Source organism: Homalodisca vitripennis, chromosome 3, assembly GCF_021130785.1.
Source record: "Homalodisca vitripennis isolate AUS2020 chromosome 3, UT_GWSS_2.1, whole genome shotgun sequence".
NCBI classification, from domain to species: domain Eukaryota; kingdom Metazoa; phylum Arthropoda; class Insecta; order Hemiptera; family Cicadellidae; genus Homalodisca; species Homalodisca vitripennis.
In genome coordinates, this window is record NC_060209.1 from 194,846,669 (window position 1) to 194,868,793 (window position 22,125).

At 38.4% G+C, this 22,125-nt stretch overlaps 1 protein-coding gene across 1 annotated transcript in view; it reads left to right on the top strand.

Moving 5' to 3' along the window:
• Window positions 1-22,125, top strand: part of LOC124357969 — a 60,849-nt gene that overhangs the window by 33,913 nt on the left and 4,811 nt on the right. The window contains exon 2 of the mRNA XM_046810139.1: window positions 21,424-21,640. Within this exon, the coding sequence (XP_046666095.1) occupies window positions 21,424-21,640 (217 nt within the window). The remainder of the gene's footprint in view (window positions 1-21,423; window positions 21,641-22,125) is intronic.

Genomic DNA, 22,125 nt, shown 5'->3' on the forward strand with positions numbered 1-22,125 from the left:
TCCACCACCTCATAGCTCCAATTTTGTCGAAGTCTCTGTAATTTATTGAGTGTTTATAATTGTTTTTCTTCACTGTCCCTCTTATGGGGAGACATTTTGATGTACACGCTTTATTTTTTAAATCAATCAAATCAAATGTAAAAGTAAACACGTCCCTTCCCAGCCTTTTACATGCCTAGTCAGCTGTAACTGTGAGACTTTGTCTGTGTCTGCCAGGGGTGCCAATCCCTGACACCGAACTTTACCCTGCCGAAAACAAAATAACGTAGCGGCGCGAGGTTAATAACCTCTATCTGTGTCACAGCAACGCTTGGATTTCTGGCCGGCGGCCGCATCTTGGCATAGACCACCGCCACACTATCCATCACTAATATGGATTTAGTTCAATATGAGTTAAAAGTGTTTACTTTGAAGATATTTAGCCTGTGTCCAAATTACGAGGTCTGTAAATTAAGTAATGATACTGATTAAATTTTTATTCGAAAATATTTAAACTTCTGAAGCCACACATCGCTGGAGATGGTTCTTCCACTCCTCAATTTGTGCTGCAACTGCGATGCTGGAATAGCCTCCAGCTGGTCGGTCACAGCCTTTGGGATGCTTTCGACTGTCCCAAAATCACCCTTCAGGTGATTTTGCAACTTTAGGAAGAGAAAAACAGTCACAAGGACTTCAGTCAGGAGAATAAGGACGTTGAGAAGCCACAGGAACGTTTTTGCTGGCCAAAAACTAGTTTTTGGAAATTGCTGTTTGACAAGGAGAATTATCGTGATGCAACACCTACTTGCTCTTGGTGTTTGGTCTTACACGAATGACTCTTTTTCGAGGTCTTTCAAGAACCTCCCAGGAAAAGTGTTGATTAACCGTTTGGCATTGACTCTTTGTGGACGATTCTGTGAATATAAAAAAAAAAACAAATCAGCATGCATTTCTTTGTTTGAAGGTTATTTTTGACGATGGAAGGATTGTGAAGGAAACAGGATTTTCCCGACATTTGCCATCGTTCGTTGACATGGCAAATGTCCGGGAAATCCTGTTTCCTTCAGCATGCATTTGATTTTCGACTTGGCCATCCTTCTTTTTTGAGCCTAGGAGAGGTTGAAGAGTGCCACTCCATGCTCTGGCGCTTGGTTTCTGGGTCGGTCGTACTCAAACACCCAAGACAGTAATGAGTAATGTCCAGAAAATGGGGGTAATTTTCAATCGAACCCAAAAAGGCACCTTTCCAAGGTTTTTTTGGAACCACTTCTGCGCGGGTTTTCTCATCCCCAATTCATTATTCAAAACTTGATGAACGGTGGCGTGAGTCAAATCTAACTCTTCCCCGATCATTATGATTGTCTACCGACGATCTGAATACGCAAGATCCCGGATTCTGTCGACATTCACATCGGTTCTTGAAGATAAAGGCCTTCCGCTTTGTGGTTCATCTTCAATCGACTCTCTTCCTTATGACAGACTGTTGAGTCACCTATCTTATATTCACTGCCAGTTTAAACCAAACGGTCACTTTCAGTAATATACAACATCAACGTGATGTTAGAAATTTAACGAGCCGTAGTACTCGTAGATACAAATCAGAAAAGCTATGAAGAAGTTATAGTAAAATAAACATACATTCTTATTGCAGCGCTAGTAAATTAACACTCCCTGTTGGGACACTTATGTGTAATGCATATTTTATCACCGACACGTGAATATGAATACGACAGAATATCAATAAGGCGAGGCTATGAGGACAAATTGATAGTCTTGCACGAGGACGTCTTTAAATTCTTTGTGCTGGACGATTAATCGGCTCACACTCTTTGCCATTGTGCGTATAGCCGGGACTCAATTAATTGACCTATTTTTTTGTAAAATTCTTTTCTTTTATCAAGAGAAACATATTCTACAATAGAAAAATCCTATTCCTATTATTTCGTCTGTCTGTCATTTCTATTTATTTGTATTATTTATCTCGTTAATGCCTTATTTATTCAACAGTAGACCCTTTTTTATAATAATATGGCATAATTAAGATGGCTAGTCTTATAAATAGAAAAATATCGATAGATGACAATGACGTAATGTATTAGTGCTAGATCGGCAATACTATAAATATGTGAACAATAATCATTGGTATAATAAACATTAACAAGATAAGTAAGTAAAGAGCTGTTTAACTAAGTAACCATTAAACTAATTGCACAGCCATAGTTAATAATTTATTAGTTGATGTCAAATAACATAATAATAATTAAGATAGTAATACTCACCAATTAAATAAACTATTACGAATATTAATAACAGCGAAAAAAAACAATAACAACAACAACGTGACGATAAGTAAACCTTACAAATAACAATAATAATCAATCTACAATAAAATGCCACTGAAGGTAAGGTATCAGAGAAAGATCATACTAAGGCGGTAGATAAATTCTACTGAGGCGCCTTCTGAAGGCGTTTGGATTTGGAATCCATAACACTGGACACCACATTACCCCCTCTTATGAGTTTAGGAATACAATGTTGGTGGCTGTGTAATTAAGGCTCTCTTGAAAAATTTATCCTGAGAGCGTGTGTTTCCCGGAATGCAAAATTCGACCAGTTTAGGAAGTTTAGAGCAGTTAATAAATCCGTTCACAAATTTATACAGCAGCAAGAGATCGGCAATATTTCTTCTCAAAAACAGGGGAGGAAGGCCAAGTGTACTCTTCAAGAGCTCCACCGGAAACTCGAGATACCGGAAACCAATAAGCAATACCACCAGCCTTATAAATCTCACTTACAATCGTTCCAAAGCATCAATGTGACCTGGTTGGTAAGACACCAGACAACAGTTGCGTACTCAAGGACAGGCCTGAAGAGTGTCTTGAAGAGGGTTGCTAAAGCGAGGGTGTGCCGGAAATCACTGAGTATGTCATGATTGATTCTGTTGAATACTTTTGCGAAGTCTAATTGGTTACAGTCTACTTGGTGCTTTTTAAATCAATGCAGAGTTAACTTAGCTTTGTAGAAGTAGACTTTCCTTTCCTAAATCCATGCTCCTGACCAGTGACCAAACGACCCAGGTCAAACTCCAATCCATCTAGGATCAAATCCTCAAACACTTTAACCAGTGTAAACTGGATCTCTGCATTGGCCTGTAGTTAGTCACCTCGGCTCTGGACCATATGTGCCTTAAATCTAGGTACAACATAACTGCTTTTTAGTAATTCAGAGAAGTTGCCACCCACCAGCAGCGAGTTTAAATAAGTAGCAACACGCAGAGCCTAACCCATCAGGGATTACTTTTGGCTGGTTTATACCTTCCAGGTGAACCTACCACGTGGTAAAGCAAAAACCGATGTGTCACTTAAATCTGGACAATCTTATGGATGTCCAGGAGCGGCACATGACTAACCGCAAATGTCGAGATTCTGGGGCGTAAATGTAATTCGTAGGTCTAGTCTACTGCGGGAGGTGACTGTTGGAGTTGGTGGGGTTCGTTCTCTAAGTATCAGAGGTTCTTGCTAGACAACAAGGGTGTGCCACCCCCTGCCTGCTTTGGCTGGAGAGGCCCTGGAGAGGCTGGTTCAGAGCTGGCCTCCCCTTCTTCCGGGGGGACATGACTTTGAGATTAGCGCCCTCATTCTTCCTCATGTATCTCGATAGGAGGCGGCCCCTACCCCCTAACCTTACCTGAATATCCTGTCACTCTGGAAGCTAAAGTTCTTATAGGACTTAGTGCAATTTATAAGCTGCTTGTCCTAAGAGAACAAAAAAGATAAAGAGCCAATTATTTTACTGCAGAATTTAAAAACTGGGGGAGGTATAAGGTCCGGTCCCATACCTCTAAAGGCATCAAGTGCTTTTAGTTTTTCTTCAACTTGGGAGGCAGACAGGACGAGGTTATGTATGTTAAGGTTAGTCCCAAAGTTAAAACACCAATGAGGAGTTTTGGTGTCAGTGTAAACTGAAGAAAAAAAATCAGCGAAGAGCTCACGCTGTTGATGCATGATTTGTCCTAATTCCGTTAAAGGTCATATGAGATGGGATTGCCGTGGACTTGAGGTCCCTGATATGAGACCAAAACACTCTTAAATTATTATAAGTTGTTGATTTTTTTTACATTAATAGGAATTATAACATTTTTTTCCAGCCACTTTACAATGGGAACTCATCATAGTCCCTCACGTGTTTATTTTGAATTCTGTGAACGGTATTTTATAATACAAGTACTTTGAGATCGTGATTAAACCACGTAGGAAATTTACTGTTATTCTTAGATTGTTTTGTTTGATTGTACTGTGTAAAAATTGCAGTAAAAGCTTTTACGTAAAAAAGAACAGATTTATTTCGGTTATATCATATTGAAGTTTATGTAGGGAATGGTTTAAAAAGATGGTCCAAATTTCACGATAAGACCAATGAAAAGTAATAATATCCCGACGGTTAGCAAAAGGTCAGGATTAACTTATTACATACGTATAGACGTTGCAGAACGATACTCCACTCTAGACAGACCGTCTCTCTGGTGGGGGGGGTACCCTTCTATGACTCATATTGATCGATACGAGGCCTTACGCACCATGCGCCTCATACCGTATAGACGTTGCAGAACGATACTCCACTCTAGACAGACCGTCTCTCTGGGGGGGGGAGGGGTACCCTTCTATGACTCATATTGATCGATACGAGGCCTTACACATCGTTCGCTCATACCGTATAAACGTTATTCTTAATAAAACGACCTCAATATAATGTCTCCATGGCTCATAAAAAAAATGCTGCAAGCATTTAGTGAGACCCTTAACCCAATTAGTAAATTATTCATTCCAAAAAGGAGTGTTTCCCTCTCTCCTGAAAATTGCTAAAGTTATTCCTATTTTTAAGAAAGACGACCCAGCTTCAATTACTAACTATCGGCCTGTCTCAATTTTGCCAGTGATAAGCAAAATTTTTGAAAAGCTATTTCTTATAAGAATGCTTCATTTTTTGGACAAATACAATCAGCTCTCAAGTGAACAATTTGGTTTCAGAAAGGGCAAATCGACAACAGACGCAGTTGTGAGTCTTGTCGATATGATTGTAGAGGGAATTGAATGTCGAAACCACACAATGAGTACACTGCTCGACAAACTTGAGTCCCACGGCATTCGAGGCGTGCCTCTTAAATGGCTTAGCTCGTTCCTAAGTCAGAGATCCCAAGTTGTCCAAATATCAAATAAATCATCCAAACCAATAGACCTGAGATATGGAGTCCCTCAAGGGTCTATACTCAGTCCTGTGCTTTTCCTGCTTTACGTGAACGGTATAAAATCATCACTTCTGCATGGAAAATTGGTGCAGTTTGCCGATGATACGACTCTTTTTTTCAATGCAATGTCAAGCGAAGTTTTGGAACAACAGGCTTTTGTTGACATCAACAACTGTGTCCAATACTTCCACAGCCTCAATCTAACAACAAACTCTTCAAAAACCAACGGTTTTAAATTTTGCCTTGCGCACTGCAGGCAACCAGTGTGAGCCGGCCATTTTGTTAGATGACTCCACACTGGAAGAAGTCTGCTCTTCAAAATTCCTAGGAATGCACCTCGATCGAGGGCTGACTTGGAATGAGCACATTGACCATGTTTGCGCAAAAATCTGCTCAGGCATTTTTGTTTTGAGATCTTTAGCCAAATACTGTCCGAGTCAGGTACTGATTACGGCGTATTACGGCTTGATTTATCCCCATCTTGCCTACGGAGTGGTCCTTTGGGGAGCTTGCGCAAACACTCAGTTTCAAAGAGCATTCAGACTCCAAAAAAAAGCAATTAGAGTAATCGCCAAAATCAAATTTAGAGAGTCGTGCAGGGAAGCTTTCAGGAAATTGCAGCTGTTGACTCTGCCGTGCCTCTACATTTTGGAAACAACTTTGTTTTGTGTGAGTAAATGTGCCTTAACCAGAGGCCAAGACGTACACATGTATGAGACGCGTGGCAGAGCAAACTACCGGACTGGGAGACACAGAACGGTAGTTTATGAACGCCTACCCTCGCAAGCGGGTGTGCAGTTCCTCAACAGACTGCCCAATTCAATTAAACATGCCCCAACGCCTAAGGCGTTAAAGACTCGCCTCAAACGCTTCTTGGTGTCTCAGGCATTCTATAATGCGGGTGAGTTTTTGGCATTTGACTGGGAGACCGCCCAATTAGAAGACTGACTCTGCTGTGCCAAGTGGGCTGCATTGGCGAAGAATGAAAGAGGCGTGATTGTAAAATTGTAAGTATGAATGTGTATTGTGTGTATGAATGCTTGGAATTTTAGAAACCCCGTATTGACGTTTGCCATACAATGTATATACAATGTCGCTGCAATAAAAAGATTTTGATTTTGATTTTGACGTTGCAGAACGATACTCCACTCTAGCCAGACCGTCTCTCTGGGGGTGGCACCCTTCTATGACTCACATTGATCGATACGATGCCTTACACACAGTGCGCTTCATACCGTATAGACTGTGCAGAACGATACTCTGGGGGTGGCACCCTTCTATGACTCACATAGATCGATACGAGGCATTACACACAGTGCGCTTCATACCGTATAGACGTTGCAGAACGATACTCCACTCTAGACAGACCGTCTCTCTGGGGGGGGCTCCCTTCTATGACTCACATTGATCGATACAAGGCCTTACACACAGTGCGCTTCATACCGTATAGACTGTGCAGAACGATACTCTGGGGGTGGCACCCTTCTATGACTCACATTGATCGATACAAGGCCTTACACACAGTGCGCTTCATACCGTATAGACTGTGCAGAACGATACTCTGGGGGTGGCACCCTTCTATGACTCACATTGATCGATACAAGGCCTTACACACAGTGCGCTTCATACCGTATAGACTGTGCAGAACGATACTCTGGGGGTGGCACCCTTCTATGACTCACATTGATCGATACAAGGCCTTACACACAGTGCGCTTCATACCGTATAGACTGTGCAGAACGATACTCTGGGGGTGGCACCCTTCTATGACTCACATTGATCGATACAAGGCCTTACACACAGTGCGCTTCATACCGTATAGACTGTGCAGAACGATACTCTGGGGGTGGCACCCTTCTATGACTCACATAGATCGATACGAGGCATTACACACAGTGCGCTTCATACTGTATAGACGGTGCAGAACGGTACTTCACACTCTAGACAGACCGTTTCTCTGGGGGGGGGCTCCCTTCTATGACTCACATTGATCGATACGAGGCCTTATATCGTGCTGTTCCCAAGGCCACCATCTATCTAACCGGCTATGTTATGAATTTTGGCCATGTTCCATTCTAATATTCAAAATGATCAATACAGTTGCTCCCGTAACAGGCTGCATCGAGAAATATTGCTCCTGAGGTTGATAGCAAAGATACATAACTGAGACACGAGCACATGAATTTCGGTATTTTGAACTGCCTTCGTCATAGCAACGATACACTTGTCTGTTTAACGATACACTTGTCTGTTAACCTGTATTCGCTTGAATATAGTCTATAGCGCTTCATAACTGAGACACAAGCTCAAGAATTTCCCGCCTTCGTCATAACAACGATACATTTGTCTGTTAACGATACACTTATCTGTTAACCTGTATTCGCTTTAATATAGTCTATAGCGCTTCATAACTGAGACACAAGCTCATGAATTTCGGTATTTTGAACTGCCTTCGTCATAGCAACGATACATTTGTCTGTTAACCTGTATTCGCTTGAATATAGTCTATAGCGCTTCATAACTGAGACACAAGCGCATGAATTTCGGTACTTTGAGCTGCCTCCGTCATAGCAACAATACACTTGTCTGTTAACCTGTATTCGCTTTTAATATATTCTACGGCGCTTCATAACTGAGGCACGAGCGCATGAATTTCGGTATTTTGAACTGCCTCCGTCATAGCAATGATACTCTTCTCTGTTAACCTGTATTCGCTTGAATATAGTCTATAGCGCTCGTAACTTCAGTTATCATGTCTCAACACGATAGCTTGTTTTACGTCACGAAATATCGCAATGTAATGTCGTCGTTATCTCTTACCGCAGACAATGCACTGGCAGGGGTGGGGGAACTGTCACCTGGACGCTGTTCATCTAATGTGCGGTTGTCAGATACGGCGGTATCACCATTGATATCAGGTGTTGGATTGGTTACTTACACTCCTGGGTACTTACCTCTTCAGAGAACAGCGCGCAAGGAGAAAGAAATTCAAGTAAAATCTATTATTATTCCAAATTTATGTTTGATATTAAACTAAGAGAAGGGAAAGCTCGCTCTTTGAAACAACTCATAAAAACAGTATTGCTGCTATTAATAGTAACTTCGAGCTTGATTCTTTTTTGGCATTTTTAAGATTCAAAAACTCATTTATATATATTTATATATATATATATATATATATATATATATATATATATATATATATATAAAAGGAGCTTTTCTTAAGTTAAACCTTATCAACTTATATTTGAAATCAACATATTGAACAATGATTTAGTTTATGTCATCTGTATTTATTATTATTATTATTTATTTACTGTTTATTTATTTTCGTTTGTACTGTTTTCATTTATATTTTTTTTTTATACAATTTATGCACCTGAAGACGGCTTTCACCGAAATATAGTGCCAATGTTTAAAAAAAAACATTTTATTTGCACAGTAATTTACTAAAAATAATATAATATATAGTCCCGGCGGAGCAAGTACTTTTTGCGGTTCAATGTTTATTGAAATAAATTATATATATATATATATATATATATATATATATATATATATATATATATATATACCGTGGCGTTAATGTATTAAGCTTTTCAGCTGGGCAAATAAAAAAAAGAAAATAAAACGAAAAATTCTATGATTTATTATTATAAGACAACATTAACCTGTCTTGCAGTAAAACATTGTCCAACTGTAAATTGGAATTAGTTTGGAAACCGTCATAAATATAATTATGTATATAAAAAAGACAAGATAAGGTTTACATTAACTTTAAAGTTCCTCCTCTATGGTAAACTTTTATATATATATATATATATATATATATATATATATATATATATATATATATATATAATTATGCATTTCCGCCGTTGTATATATTCATCCTTGTTTTCTACTTTTAACGTAGACTAAATTCTGTTGGTTTGATATCCTTAAAAAAATAAAGGTCCTAAAGTTACGACTTGTAACCTACCGACTTCACCGGAAGATTCTACACTTGCCCTCGTCGTTACCTTTATGTACCAATCACACCGCGTTGATCATTCGACCAATCAGGGTTAGAGAAGTGGGCGGAGTTTCCTATTCGAGTGACATTTTCATGTCACAGTACTTCGCTGAGCTTGTGGAAGTAAGGTGCGGAAGTGTGGTGCGGGTAATCTGCTGTAAGAATACTTCGCAAGTTATACCTGTAAGTTGTAAATCGATAATGAATATTCTAAAATCAATGACGTTTACCACGATAAATTTATAAATTATGTTTTATAAATCTGTATGGAGCTTGTAGAATGTAGAATTTCTATTAATGCTCATTTCGCGCCATTCTGAAAATTTCGTGCCATTTCCAATAGCAAATGTTTATATAGGCTATACCTATACAAACCTAAGGGAAACTAAAGAATCTTGTTTTACTATTTTTAAAGTTCAGTTGTAGTTTTCTGGTTTCTAGTTTCTACGAATGTATTGATACGAAATATGTAAGTGTGTAAGTGACTTCTATTGAACGTGCCAAGGCATATTTTTCAGACCGTCTCAAAAACTGCTCTGTCTTACTTTATCTTATTAATTTTCTCATTATGTGCTAACCGTTTCTTTTTGCTGGCCAACCAGTTTTTTAAGGCAAAATCAAATATTTCACTTCTGCTCGCTTTTATATACAGTGTTTCCCTCATAATTTTAGGAGTTACACTTATACTCTCAACTATGGTAAATTATTTTACTGTATTAATCAGGGGTTTAATACATTATATATATATATGTATGTATTTATAGTCTATATATACCGGGTGAATTTTTTAAAGTGATCCAATAGCAAACTTTTTAATTACACGACTTAGCACCACACTTTAAATTTGGAACTTGCTCAATTTTAAGTTTCTCTCAGGAATACACTTTCAAATTTTTTGAAGATAGCCGCCATTTTCCAATATGGTGGCCAACTTTAAAATCTTTTATGGAACACCCTTGTACTAAAGTTCCTTATCTGAAAGAAGAAAAAGAAAGCATTTAAAAAATTTACTTATGTACTATTTGTATCTAACTGTGCATTGCCCAGGTTACCAAGAACTGGAGTAAGTGCATATTTCATTGCATAATTAGGTAAGAGATTGCTATTGATAGAGCGCTACTTGGCGTCTTCGTCTTTTATCTTATCGACAGAGAAAGAACCCAACCTTCCTCTACACTGTTATTGTTGCTCTTTAAATTATGAACTCGCTTTCTCTTCATCAGAAACTAGACAAACATTACAAGTTACTTTGCAAAGTGTGGAAGGTTTATTGATTATATGTTAATGTCGGTATCTATTATGCAACAGTTTCTTTTGTCGATGTATATTTACTTTAATTACTGTTCTTTGGGTCATCACAAGTATTTCACAACATAAACATTGGTGTTCGGTGTTTATTTTTCTGAAGTTCGCCTTAAAATTCACAAAACAAAACGGTTAAGATTATGGGGATAATACTGCAAAGATTACTGTATATATTTTCCTTATTGTGCCTAACTTGGTGCTAAAAATCAAAACAATATATTTGCAGGATTATAAACGACAATCATTTCAGAAGTTTGATTATAAACTTCCCGAAAAATTTCCACAGAAATATTTCTAGAACGAGGGATACACAAATGAAAAAGAAACCTGCTTTGCTGAAATAATTTAAAACCGATATATTATAAAGTATAATTTTACACTCTAACTATAGGTTGCTAGTACTGAAACGCACGTTAAAAATAATATGAGAAAAAAACGCAAGAAATTCATAAATATTTGAAAAACCAGATTAAGAACGTAAGTTATGAAAACCGAACAAATACAACAATATATTATTACTTCACGTAAATGACAGATTACAAAATTGGGAAGGGATGTAATTGAGTTAACAGGCATTATTAGGAGGTTTCATGTCAAAGTTCAACCTGACTTTGGACTACAGTAGTATAGCTACTTAACCATGATGACCATTCCTATATATTTCGGTACTTGGACTGTAAGAGTTTATTTTTTCCAGTTGCATCGCAAAAGTTGAAAATGTTCTCGGCTCTCCTCTCGGTTACATTCCATCAGCGACTTCACTCCGAAACATTGCCTGCCTGATTCTATTTAAGTTCCGCTAAGAATAGTAGCGGCCTGCGGTATGCTGCATCGCTGCCGGCCAGTCTTCTTGTGGCCCACCAACTGCATTGTTTACCGCACTTGCAAACATAGGACGAGTTGTATTGTGATTATAAGTCTGTATCTTATCAAATAACGTGTTAAAAAGTCGTATATTCCTTTAGCTGATTCGTTCAATGAGTCTTCCTCAAGAAGTTCTGCGTTTTCATGTTTCAAATAAGCACGCCAAACTAAAATTACTTATGATTATTAATTAAGATTACTATGACCGATCATTGACAACTAATAAAAAAGAGGAACTATTACGAAGCCGTGGGGAATACCGTACCATTAGTATCTATTGAGAGGCGTTACATTATAAAACTTCTTTGGAGGACACTCTCCATAATAAATAATTGATGTATATATTGCATTTAAAAATGGCTGCATATACGAAAATGAGAATTTCTCGATAATTCTAATTACTAAACTGCAACCAATTTTCATCCCAAAAATACAATGTGTCATTCAATGGGGACGTTTTTATAAAATATTATATGTTGAGTACCTCCGACCAGGTCGCTTAGATATAGACATAGGCTCCGGACCTGGAACACCAGCAATTCTGTGTCTGGAAAAAACCTACAGTGTCCGTCTTATCGTCAAGAATAAATCATTTCTACTGTGAATAAGGAGGTTAGCTAGCAGTATCATAAATGTCAGTGTTCATGAGATGCCCCAAATAGCAAGTCCCTAAGTTGGTTAGAAACCAGGAAAAATACCACAGGGCTTAGACTTTGAATAAATTAAGTGATTCAAGAGAGAATGTATGTAGAGAACATCGGTCTTGCAATAGAGGAAAAACAACATAGCTTCCGAATTGTCCTTACAAAGTTTGTCACTTGATAGAATTGCAGGGAAAACATTATGCAAAGTAAAAAGTTATATTGCATATTTTGTTCTGGCTTGCTAAGATCTATCGACATACACGAGCGATTTTCCAAGAGAATATTTCAAAACGTTTTTCCGATGGACGAAGCTAAAGACTCAAAGTGGACCTGTTTCGTCGTCAACTCTCACGCACAGCCTAAGTTCTCGCCTACGTCTACAGGTGGGAGAGGATTTTGGCCAGAGCAGGCTGGAGTAGAGGCTCGTTGGCCTCTCTGTAGGATTGACGACCTTGAGATCACATGCTTGATATCTCGTATCTGCACGATACTGGAGGCATCATCAAGGTGACAAACTATGGGATCGGTTAGCAGACTTAGGCTCTGCAGAAAACATGATCATCTTAAAAGGAAATTAATTGATCATGTTCTGTTCCATTGTTGGGGAAACGTTTAAACTGCACCACTAACGTATGGTGGAAAGGGTTGATTCAATGTGAATGTTGAGTTAAGCTCCAACCTTCTTCTGATGACACGGTGAGAATACCTCTTCATCTAGACTGCACTATATTTTGTAGTCTCCTAAATGTCGAAACGATGTAAAGAGTTAATTTTTAGCTCCTTCGTCGCCGACTTTATTGGATCTCATGAAACGCACGAGGACTCCAGATTCCAGGAGTCAAATCCGTGACGGCTTCGGATTTCAGACGCTGCACCAAGAGAAAGGTAAACATTAACTTTGTACCACAAAACAAAGAAATGTAAACGTTCCAGGTAGATCCCTTAGGAAATCACGTGTACAAATTAGGGCTGATCTAACCGTGTAAAAATTGAATGACGGTGTTTCCGAAATGTCCAAGAGAAGTTAGAAAATTAAAGGTCAAGGCCATCTCTTTGTGGAGCTGATTGGAGGGGATGCAGGCAGGATGGCAGAGAGGGTGAGGATGCGGAAGTCGCTTCACGGTCAGCGGCGACGGACACATGCGGGCAGGACGCGGTCGGCTTTTAAAATTTAAAAGGACTCGGAAGGAGGAGGGGGAGGGACGAGATGTTCACCACATCCTCGGCTCTTGTGGGCAGGTTGTCAATCGGTAAGTGTAAACGGGTACTGGGCAGGATCTCTGGTGTAACGGCTTCCACACGCAGCTTCACACGCTCCTCGTGCTTCTCACACCTACCACCTTCCGACATCGTTATCCTGCGACAGGCAACATGCTGGAACTGGGCCCTTGTTATTGATCCTGACGAAAACATCATAAGGTTTCTACAAAGCCGAATGTTTAAGTAGCTTTCTCTTTGTGTGAGAAGAACTGATTATTGCTTTGACAACAGACCATATTTCTGTATGTATCTGAGGAGACCATAAACTTAATCTTCCCTCTGCACGAACACATTGCGTTAGGCATACTTAGGATGGTTTTGATCGTCTACCGGTCAAGAATATTTCAGAGATTTTATTCAACGAAGACTTCATTTCACAAATTGTCAAAGTCAAAGAATGTCTTATTTTACCAGGCGACGTTAGGGATAAGAAGCCTTTCTAACACGTAATCTGGGGATCAGCAGCTTAAAGGTGACTTCCGAACCACCACCAATGGCCGGGCAGGCAGGCTGCTTGCAAGGACAGGATTGCTCAGCGGTTACAAGCAGCTGCCAGCTCGACATCGCTTGATTCAGTTATCTCGCGATAATCTCCGTGCACGCTACACTACGCCATTATCCTGGAAGCTTTACCTAACGATTTAGGTTTTCTAACTATATTTAACTCTCTATAGTTGACAGTTCTCGATGTGATGGATATTTTAGCCTTCTGTATTTTTTTGCATGTACCATGACTCTTTGTCCATGTGTATTGGTTATTTTAATTGAAAAGTAGTTGTTTGGCGAATGTTATCTGTGGAAACCGCACCTGTTGTTTTCTTATCAGAGAAAGCAGAGATAACACCTTATCAGTACCTGCCACCGCTGCCAATAATAAAACACCTGCATACGATGCGTTCCGTAACGCCTATTCTTCTTTGAATGTGCAATAAATAGGTTCGGGGTGGACAGAGATGATCCTGGTATGTCTAAGAAGCAAATGATACCCATCACGACATAAAAGGATAAAGTAGGTGTACGCTACACGTGTCGCTTAGCAGGATTCGCCGAGGTTGCATGGAAGCTATCAAATCTTTAGCTCATTTCATCTTCGAGATGTCCTGCGGACAGACAATCATAAAGACATTTTTACATCCTCCAGCAGGCAAAAGAGGGACTGTGGCAGCTTAATATGTCATAGCCTTCAATGTCGCTCAGCCAAATGTTATAGTTGGATATGCATAATCATAGAACACATTCTTGAGTATTTATAGACGAAGTTTCACGCAAAAGTTGAAGACAACAGATGAAATCTTTTTCGAGATTTCTTTCAACACTCAGCCAAATCCGTTTGGGTGACATGCACCATCATCGAATTCGATGTTGCAACTGTATAATTGAGATTTTTGAGATTTCAAGTCTTTTGATGGATTCGTTTTCGAGATATCCTCCGGAAAGACAGGCAGACAGAAATGAAAAATCTTCCACCCTTTCGAAAAAGCCAATGAGTTACCTAGGGAAAACCCTTTTTAGTCTAATCGGGTAGAGTGATTAAATGAAAGAATCAAACCAATTCTAAAGCTCGTTTTATATTTAATTTTACCAAGACTTTAAACGTGAACTTTTTTAATAGGAACACTGTATTAACTGGTCCATCCTTAATTCCTTCTTAATAATGTTTCATACTCTCTCTTAAGCCACTCTAAAATTTCAATTACGGTCTTTTTGATTCGTAACTATTCGACTGTAAATGGGTCTATTCATTTTATTCCTCCATTAAAGATGGTTAAATAATTGCCAATACAGCCACCTTACATAACTTTCTTTCAACGGGTTTTCTTGTCGCATGAAGAAATTTTAGAAAGACAATTATGGATATATACAATATATATACTCCGCTTGGCAATTTTGGATTACAAAAGCTATACCTATAAATTTACTATGATCGGAATCGAAACAATATATCCTTTCCGATCAATAATCCTAGATAGATTTACAATAAACAATTTCAGAAATTCTATAAGAACTGAAATAAATTTTATGGAGTGTAATTATATACAATTTAGGTTTAAAATTAATGATCTTTTTAAGCTTTTCTATATCTATATTTAAAGGAATAATTTACGATAAGTATCTAAAAAGGGAATAAAAATTATAAGTGTTTGTATCATAAATTAGTATTAAACATGTTAAAATCACTTGAATGTTACGGGCTTGTATGTCAACACAGCTTTTATCTTATCAATAATTATACATGTGTATAATGTGCATAAGAAATATTTATCAACACCACACGGGTGACTTCCTGTAAAGAAAGGACCCAATGGCGGTCAACATTAATTAACCGCTATTGAGGTGCTGTATTTGCATTATGATCAAGTTCGATTGATATTTAAACTGAAGAAAAGAATTGCTAAGTGAACCATGGGACATATGTGAAAACTACAAAAATTATTTTGATTTATGACACCCGTTCTAACCGTTGGCCACACTCCTGACCAAATAAAGCGTGCACCACAGTAAGCCAACGTCTCATAGAAGGCACGGTTGTCAACCTGACCGATTGAATCTTGCACCACAGTAAGCCAACATCGCTTAAAAGACCGGTTGCTAAGCTGACCTATTGAAGCGTGCACCAAAGTAATCCAACTTTGCCTAGGTGGCCCGGTTGCCACTCTGACCTATTGAGGTGTGCACCACAGTCAGCCAACATCGCCTAGGATGTACGTGACCTATTGAAGCGTGCACCACAGTAAGCCAACATCGCCTAGGAGGCCGGTTGCCAATTTGACCCATTGAGGCGTGCACCACAGTAAGCCAACATCGCCTAGGAGGCACGGTTGCCAATTTGACCTATTGAGGCGTGCACTACAGTAAGCCAACATCGCTTAGGAGGCACGGTTGCCAATTTGACCTATTGAAGCGTGCACCACAGTAAGCCAACATCGCCTAGAAGGCACGATTGCCAATTTGACCTATTGAAGCGTGCACCACAGTAAGCCAACATCGCCTAAAAGACCGATTGCCAAGCTGACCTATTGAAGCGTGTACCACAGTAAGCCAACATCGCCTAGAAGGCACGATTGTCAATTTGACCTATTGAATCTTGCACCACACTAAGCGAACATCGCCTAGGATATTAGTTGCCACTTTGAACTATTGAAGCATGCACCAAAGTAAGCCAATAACACCTAGGATGTACGGTTTCCAACCTGACCTATTGAGGCGTGCACCACAGTAAGCCAACATCGCCTAGGAGGTCGGTTGCCAATTTGAGCTATTGAAGCATACACCACAGTAAGACAACAACGTCTAGGAGGCACGGTTGCCAACTGTAGCATTGCCACTACGGCCAGTGAATGCAGAATGCAGCGGTTTAAGTGGTTGTGCAACAGCACTATCGCTGCCGCATTCCTAGAGCGAGCGACCTTCTTCTGCCTACTGGTTCCTTCCACGCTCTCTCCCCACTCGTGTAGCCTACTTGTTTCGCTACTGTTCGCTTGTCTTCGGGAAGACATACGACCGGTTGTCTCGGTGAAAATTCACAGATTATGGGATTAAACGAAGACCAAACCTGTTGGTTCTGATTTTGCCAGTGACTTCACGAGTAGATCGCTTCTTTTGGATAGTATCCAGTAAGACGTCGTAACTCAGATGATGTCGTGCTTTGGCTCCCGAAGAAAAGCGAGATCATAGATGAGTGGCTGTTACACCTTCCAATTCCTGTACAATACATCATCCACCCTGGGTTAAAGCCAAAGAATTCCCTTGCTCATTACTTTCGGCTCCAATTCCTTGGGAATATCGTAAGCACTCTGTGGATGTAATAAGGAAAGTGGCCAAAGCGACGAATTAGAATTCTATCAGTCGCCTTTGGAATTTTCACCATACTAAAGGATAATGAATTGTGTTTTTATGTAAAACGGACAGTATAGTATTGTCTAATTAAATTTAGAATTTTCTTGAACACTGCAATCAAAATCATTGGAAATCTAATGTTGGAAAGAATAAATCAAACATCCCCCAAACGTAGTAAAAGAACTGAGTTGGACAACGAAAAGAGAGAATGGTTATACATCTCAATATTAGTTTGACAAAACATAAACAAATAAAACAGATTTTATTGGGTACTTTCAGGACAAGAATGGTAGGTCAATTATTCGATTGAAAATGCACAACGACCTGAATAAAGTTACTTAAGGACTGAGGAGTCATAATATTTTATCTTTATCTTTACTTTATTTTTTCTTTATCTTTTGAAAAAATTTTGGGCAAGTCCATCAAAATTGAAACGGTATTTGTCTCAATATATACTTGAACAATACACCAATACACCAATTGGTGTTAGAGAAAATTCCCCTTAGACTCATTGGACATTAACTTAGTCAGCAAAATCAAAATATTCATACGGTTAGATCAGGGCGAACGAATTGTCAATTCAAATTTCTGCTTGTCTGCACAAAATATAACTGTCGAACGAGTGTATCTAGACTAGAAATTCGGCATACAAATCTCTACCTCTACATCGCTATATACAATAATAGACAATAGATAGACAATAATAGACAATAGATAGACAATAATAGACAATAAATAGACAATAATAGACGATAGATAGACAGTAATAGACAATAGACATTCCTGTGTATATGAGGCTGACTCTGGTTACATTGATTTTATTGGTAACCATGTCATCAATGATAAAAACGTAGAATAAACAAAATTGGCAAACATAGTACAGAGTGAAGGTTTATTATTACATTACATTTCTGAAAACTTGTGATGAAATTACTTTGTTGGATTGTTTGGATTCATCGAAAGGTTGAACATTTTAATGTAATTATCATAACAAGCTAAACTGTAAATAGCGTTTGTTACTGTGTTATATTTACTGGGATAACTTTTAGAAAATGACATGGACGGAGCATGGCTCTCGTGAATGAAAGTTAGAAACGTTCTATGAACTCGGTGTGTTAAATAACTTTGAAAAGACCTAGAGTCGTGAAAATACCTCAGACTGAATAACAGTGTGAAATGTGCAATTTAATTACTTAGTAAAAATCCTACTGGCTGAGCTTTAGCGAAGTATCATTGAGGGATACTGAGATCAATGATGGTGCTTGTCACTCCACGGGGTATTGACTGAGGGTTAGCGAATTCTATACATGTATCTAACCATGATGGTAACAAGAAAATAGCAGAATTAATTAATTTGTAAACTAAGTCAATACAATAATAATATAAGAAATTCAGACATGTGACATATTAAAACTAACTACCTTAAGACATACACCATAATTTATTAGTGACTCTGTGTATACTTATTATTTCAATACTGATATGAAATCCAATTTAAGGAACAAAATTCTAAATCGAATCGAATAAAATATTTTATCATTCATTAACAATACAACTGCATGGAACACTGTTATAATCATATACGTATAACATTTACATTATTATTACTATAACATTGTTTATACATGCAGTTTCAAATTTAATCAGATCCCCAAAAGATTACTTAACATATCTATTGGAAATTCAATTTAGAAATTTCCAAGAACTCCTCTAAGGTATAACATACTCTGTTCATGAGATAATTATTTAGTCTTTTTTTAAATATTGAAAGAGTTTAAATAGTTTTTAAATAGTCTGGTAGAGGATTTAAATATTTTGGCCCAAGATACGTAGGTTTTTTTTTTGTTTTTTTTTTTTTAAGAATTCATGGTGATGCTTTGGAACTATGTATATGTACTGGAAAGGATTACAGGTTTTTAAAAGTAAACACACACATCAAATATATGAATAAGGATGAAAGGGTAAGGAAATATTCACGAGGTAATACTCGGCAACTCTCCCGGCTCCCGAGACCACAAATTACCTTCACAGCCATTTTCTACAGTCTAAAAGTAAAAACCCGGTTGAAAGAGGATGACGATGAAGTTCTCCAGAAGAGAATACCATGTGATACCAGTGAAAACATAACCATGATAAACCATTTTAAGAACAGATTTATTTAAGAAACCAGATAAAAATCTAAGAGAAAAATGCAAACTGTTCCTACATAGCTGATCTATGTGAATTTTCCAGTTAAAGTCAGAATCTACGTGCATCCCTAAATGTATCATGTGGCAACGTATGCTAAGAAAGATGGTCTATGCATACTTTAAATTTTGCGTGAAAATTCATTTCTACGAGAATAAGTTACATGATCGGTAATTGTCGTGTCGATTCATTGTTTGTACAATTGAATGTTTGTCTATTTGTCCGAGAATGAAATGAGCTGTAAATCTGAAATTCCCCATGTAACCTCAGAGGAACCTGTTACGACTCATGGTGTTTACATATTCCTGAGACGGTGCCTTTAAGCAGAGTGAATAACATCTGAAAATCAATAGATGTTTGTCAATTGACATCGGTTTGTATTTATTTACATGCTTTAACAGGGCGCAAGTGAACTCTGTGTACAGGAGATCAATACAAATTTGTTCATTGTAAAATCTACAGTTGTGCCCTTAAAACCTGTTCATACATTTAAGGAGCGCCGATTGCCGATCGGTGTAAGACGTTGGACTTTGGGTCTGAGTTAGAGATAGCGCAGGTTGAAATCCTGTCTGTGACCGAAGCACTTTGTACCAGTACCATCGACCTTGTACTGTATCGACTCTCCCCCTTTATCTGTTAGATAAGATCCTCGCACAGGCCAGTGGCCCATGAGGACGGACAGAGTAAGGCCTAAAAGGAGATCGCTCTCTCCTTAAAAAAATTAAAATTAGGCATTAGGCACATTACCCGATTTTCTCCATCCGGCGAATAACCGGACGGTTTGAATCGTCATCTGTTGATTTTCACACTGCAGAATTCCGCCGGATGGGAAACGGATAAGCGGACAAATCGAAAACAACACTTCAGTTCTGTTGAAGGTGCGGTCTTGTTAATATAGACGGTGAGCAAGTCATTGCTTTATGGCTACTGTATCGTCGGCGGGAAAGTGAAAGGTGCACTGGATTATGGTCTCGTCCAATTAATCAGAGACGTGAGGAAGTCGGGTCTTCTAAGTATTATTTGAAGACCTGAGAATGATGACCGAAAGTTTTTTACTACTTTTATATGTCGGTTGCTTCTTTTGATGAACTGAACTAGATGGACAGCTTATTCAACTAGTGACATCAAAAAATTTCAACTGCAACTCCTACCATAACTCTTAAAATAATTAAGTTAGGTACCCAATATTCATTTATATTACACTTAATCGCAACTCTAAGTACAATCAATCTCAACATGATTGCAATATTCATTATACACATCACGTAGAGCAATGGTGGAAAGGGTTGATTGAATACGAATGTTAAGTTTAGCTTCATTTTACCTTCCACTTAGTGCAGCGTCTGAAGTCTGACGCTGTGACAGATTTGACTCCTGGAATCTGGAATCAACATCCCTGCGTTGTTGAGATCGTGTCAGATAACATCGTAGTGCACTCAATCGTGCATGTGATGAGACAATGAGAACACCACTTTATCTGGACTACATTTATGTGTAGTCCAGGTGTCTCTCATGTCGAAACTACTCAAAGAGTTCGTTCTGAACTTCTTCGTCGCCGACTCTTTTCTTCTCTTCAGAGGTTGATTCCAGATTCCAGGACATAGGACTGTCACAGCGTTATACTTCAGACGCTGGAAGGTAAACTGGAGCTGAACTTAACATTCGTATTGGACCAACCTTCCACACCATTGCTCTACTTTATCTATATAATGATTGCAATCAAGTTAACGAATGATTGCAATTAGCTATGATTAAATAATGATAAGATTTTCTTAATAATTTCAACAGTAATCTCATTTACTTCGTCGTTAATTCTGTCAAACGAGGTCCTAGAACGAACCTTCAATTACTTCTAGTGCATATATTTCAAACTGATGTATCTGCAATTCTTGTGATTTCACTGTACCAGAGAAACAATTTAAAAGAGTAAAAAATTACGTCCTAGATGACATTTGCAAGTTTTTCTCTGTTGTAAAAATATAAATAAATTCAAATATAGGCCTACCATAGATTATACAGATATAACACGTGATTTCGTGGGTAAAAGTTGGAAACCGATTGACTGAACGATTTTAAACATGTTGCAGAAGAGCACCGAGGAAGTTGCTGAGGAAGAAGATGCAGGACCAAGCCGAGCATAATCGTCAGCAGCAGCCTCAGCCTCAGCAGCAAGTCAGAAAACAGGTGTGCCGCAGACTCTTCGCTGAAGAGCCCTGGAACCTTTCTACTGACGGGGAGCAAGACAACATCATCAACAAGACTTACGAGGAGATAAATCGCGACCTGGACGCTGCCTGTGAGAAGGTAATAGTCCTTTGCACATCAATGTCCAGATCAAGATTGCTTGAGGATGATGAAAGAGCATATGAATTGATCAGACTCAACTAAACGGTTGATACAGTCTGATCAAGTTTGAGAATGCAAATTGATAGTTCGTCAGGTACCATAATAAATTATATACAAATGAAGGAAACAGGATTATTCAGGTCATTTGCCATCGTTCTGTGAAACAAAAATCAGTAACACTACGTTTCGAAATCTGTAATCGGTAAATTCACCGATCTCTTCTTCAGGTAAATCAGAAGGGATCAGTTTGCAGATCTCGAAACGTAGTGGTACTGATTTTTGTTTACTGAACGATGGCAAATGTCCGGAAAAAACCTGTTTACTTCACAATCCTTCCATCGTCAAAAATAAACTTCAAACAAAGAATATATACAAATGTTATGAAACTAATGCGAAATGTAATAAATGTTTTAAGGGTTTATTTTTAAAGATCTTCTGCAGTA